The 4,381-nt window shown below is 29.4% G+C and overlaps 1 protein-coding gene across 3 annotated transcripts in view; it reads left to right on the forward strand.

Annotated features, from left to right (window-relative positions):
- The window catches only part of LOC106467754, a 72,291-nt gene that overhangs the window by 61,644 nt on the left and 6,266 nt on the right, over positions 1-4,381 (forward strand). For all 3 annotated transcript variants that reach the window (XM_022395940.1, XM_022395939.1, XM_022395942.1), the window contains 3 exons: positions 73-247; positions 978-1,146; positions 3,604-3,685. In XM_022395940.1, coding sequence (XP_022251648.1) covers positions 73-247; positions 978-1,146; positions 3,604-3,685 — 426 coding nt within the window. The remainder of the gene's footprint in view (positions 1-72; positions 248-977; positions 1,147-3,603; positions 3,686-4,381) is intronic.

Consider the following 4,381-nt stretch of genomic DNA (forward strand, 5'->3'; position numbering starts at 1 on the left):
TTTCCCACATAAAAAGGTTTTCAATATATATAAAGTTATTGATATTTTAAAACAAACTGTAAATTTATTTAGGCAGTAGAAGATACTCTGTTTCATCTGCCTACACATCGAGATCAAGTTATGAATCACAAGGCCGAAGAAGTTCAGGTCACTGTTTATGATGAAATGATTGTCCACCAAGACAAAAATGGACAGGTCCTTAAACAGAAGGCTCGTGTCCGAGTTTTCTTTCTTTCTTTCATTTCTGGTAAGGCATATTTAACAGATGTAACCAAACGGGTTGAAGAGTTGCTAGAAATTATTAAAAGTAATTGAAATACAGTAGATTAAATTTCAGACCACTAAGCTTGTTGTCATAAAACAAAATAAGGTAGGCAACTTCATATTACTACACTGTAAGTATGGATTTCTTTGATTGCATTTTCTTTTAACTTTACTAGACCAAATAGATCAATTCAAAATTTGACACTACAGAAGTATATTTCTACAATGCATTAAAATATTATTGCTAGTTAATACTTATTTCTTATTTTTATGCTACATAAAATCTTTTTCTTTTTCTAGTTCCTCTTGTGATGTAAAACAGTGAACATTTTAATGCTTCAAATAGTTTTCAGTTACTGCAATATAACTTATCAAACTGACTTCAGAGTTGTTGCTTGAATAAAGGACATCAATTTGATTTTTGTGTACTATTTTATTAACTCTAAATGTGAGCAATATTCAAATTCTTTTTTTCAAACAGTTAAAGTAAAATACAATGAGCACTTTTATAACTGTAATTTGCCTATTACTTGTACACAGCAAATTTTTATTTAAAATATAATACACAATATATAACACTTCATTATAATAATTTAAGTTAGAAAAAGAACAAATTGGGAGCTCGAAGTAAATTTGATTCAAAAATATATATTATGCGATACTGTACATTTGTTTCCTATATGTGGTTTTTAAATATCACTTATCTTCTACAGGAATGCCCATTGTGGAGGTAGGACTGAATGACATTAAACGTCAGGGAATGGAAGTAGTTGGCCGTCATGACATTATTCCAGTTACTACAGAAGAATGGATTCGACTAGAAAACTGTGAATTTCATTCCTGTGTTTTTTCAGAAGATTTTGCAAATAGTCGAACAATTAGGTTAGTTTGAGGATTTTTTTACTTTAAGAATTAAGAATTAATTTATTAATTAATTTAATTAATTCAGCAGTATAGCTTGATTATTTCTTTTAAAAAATACATAATGTTATTGATAAAACAAACTTTACTTTTGATTATGCTGGAGTCATAATATTTGTAGACAGATATTTTATATGGTGAGTAATAACTGAAAGAGTAAAGTCATTTTGTTTTTTACCTATAAGAAGGTTCACATGTCAAAATTAATTTTTGAGATTAGTTGTTTAGTCAGGTAAGTTCTCACAGAACATTCTTACCCTAATCAATCCATTATTTGCCCAGACCTGTTTTGGGTCAAAATGAAATAATAGCAAAGCTTGCTGATAAATGATTTAATTATAGACACATTTATTTAAAAGTAAAATCAGTTACAATAAGGTCACGTTTCTGTCAGCAAAACTGTATCTAAATCAACATAAACTTAAAAACAGAAATAGAATTGTATATGAATAGAAATTATTGTAAAAGCAAGAAAATCATGAGACTATGTGGTATACTGGTGATAAAACAAATGTCTTTATGAGTGTAAAATAAACCAAGTTCTTAAGGACAAGTAAACAAAAATTACCTGATTAAAACACCTATAAACTTGTGACAAAATTAAATTATTTGAAAAATATTCTCTGCTGAAAAACATAGCATGATATGATTAAAGAATGAAATTATAAAATTATTATAATATATTAATATACATCCCTGAATAGAACAATTGGTAATTAGTATCCATGATTAAGCTCCTTTTTTAATGCCACACTGTTGTACATGAAAATGTGACATGTACACAATGTAGTACAAAACTTGTCACCATCTGAAAATGTGGTCAAGTAAGATTCTGAAAATAAACATTCCTTTGTGACCTTGATTATAAATTAGAAATGTACTAAACATAACTGTCGAGTGAGATTACTGTTAGGTACATGGTAACATAACACTTAGTTCTGGGGTATGGAGTTTATGATTTTATAGGAACAACATTATCAAGGCAGTCAAGCATGTGAGTAATTTAGATGCTTGGTGCACTTTCACTGTAAAAAAGGTCAATAAACTTCACAGCACATGATATAAAGTTAGACATTATTTTGTATGTTCAAGTGTGAAGTGAGCCAACAGTTTGTTACTTTGAATCAGTGAAAGGCTGATTCAACATCACTATACTTATTACATGTTTATTTGTCATTAAACATTATCAAGGTTATATTGCTGTCACAGCTTATTTGTACATAATCAATCACAGTGTTCTTGCAATAATATTTTGTACAATATAAAGCACAGAGTAGAAGAAAATGTATATAGATGTTATGTTTTTGATTTGTTTATTACCCATAAGTACATAAATAAAAGGACTGATCCATGAAAATTTTAATGCTTTGATAATTTATTGATCTTGTTATTGTTTAATGAAAAGCAATTTGTACAGTTACTTCTGTAATTACTGTGGTAAGAGGGTTATGGGTTTCCACCAAACATGCCCACTTTTTCAGCCATGGGGGAATTGTATTTTTCCTTTGATTAAGAGTTATAGCAAAGCTACTATGGCTATTTGCCAACATCATTAATTTTGAACTACTGCCCCACCACCAACTCTTGGGGTACTCTTTATCAATGAATTATAATGCTTCCAGGCCAGCATGTATCATTTTATTTACAATTTCTACAACATTTCCTGTTATTATACTCATGAGTAATACCTGAAGCTTTTTTTTATCACTCACTTGCCCTAATCTCAGATTTAATTGCCTTAGTGCAGTTAGACAGCTGTTAATGTTGAGCCCTGTATTACTTGACATTATTTGTTACCGTCATATAATTCTTTTTGTTTGCAGGAAACTTCTCTTCTTTGCTGTATATTGTTAATGTATACAATAGCTGTGTTTCTGCTTTTATTAATAGACCTTATATTGTTAAATGATGTGGATTAAAACTGTAGCGTTGATGTAACTTATGGGTAAAAATGCATTTTTTTCCTCTCTATCTAATAGCATACCTTTTTTAACAATCTTTGCAAGTATTGACCATGGACATTTGCAGAAAAAATATATTATTTTCTCATTTTAATGCCACTTGTATGGTAAAACTATGTAGATTAAAAAAAAAAGATACTAAAGTTATAAAGGATACATCAAATAGTGTATCCAAGCTTAAAATAGATAGTTCTCTTGTAAAACTTGCAGTTGTCTTGCCTGAAAAATGGCAAATAGTGATAGTACTCTAATGACCAATATAGATAAAATATAGACTATATGTTGGTGTAAAATGGTTTTCCACTTCTCCCTTATATTTTTGAATTGCATGTGAAAATAAAATAAATGATTGCTTAAATAACTTGTTTTTTAAAACTTGATGGAAAACGTCATTATTAGTGGTAACTTGGAACACTGAAAAGTAATTCCATGACATTTTTCTATTAATCCTACTTAGATTTCAACCACCAGATGCATGTAACTTTGAACTCGTCAGGTTCCGGGTCCGACCTCCAAGAAATAGAGAACTTCCTCTTCAGGTAGAAATTTGTTGGCTCAGGTTAATTTGTGTATTTTATCTTTTTAATCATAATCTAAATCAACTTTTACTGTTCCATTTTCTCATATTCTGTAGTATTTCATATACACGGATTGAAATATTACATTCCTGCATTGCTAAGGAATTTAACTTTGCTTGAGGAATTTCATACATTTAGTTGGCTTTCTCAATCGGGAATGCATGGTCCATCCCTATTCCTTTAGTTATGACCAATGAAAGTGAACATATTGCATGGATTAAATAAAAAAAACAATTCATGAGGAAATGCAACTTTATATTAAAGAATCTAATCTTCCTGATAGCATTTCCTTGAGTGAATGTAATTTTATTTCATTATTTTTATTCCTGGTATATTTAATATAGTCATTAATGCTCGGTAGTGGACACATTTATGAAGTAATTAGCATGATAATGTTCACTTTGGAGTATTGGTATTTCCATGGAAAGCTTATTAAAAGAAGTTTTAAAACTGTAAAGAATGAATAAGCCAATTTTTTTTGTAGTGACATTTGAGCAAATAGAAAAAATAGTAGGTTTTTATTTTATGTTCTAGCTTATCAGTATCGATAATTTGAGTTCCTAATTTGTAAGAAACTGTAGATTTTGTTCTTGGACATCATAAATATCCAACCTGAACCAATGCTGCATTCAACATACCATATGACACACACAAATC

The sequence above is a fragment of the Limulus polyphemus genome, unplaced genomic scaffold (genome assembly GCF_000517525.1).
Source record: "Limulus polyphemus unplaced genomic scaffold, Limulus_polyphemus-2.1.2 Scaffold2730, whole genome shotgun sequence".
In the NCBI taxonomy this organism is placed as follows: Eukaryota; Metazoa; Arthropoda; class Merostomata; order Xiphosura; family Limulidae; genus Limulus; species Limulus polyphemus.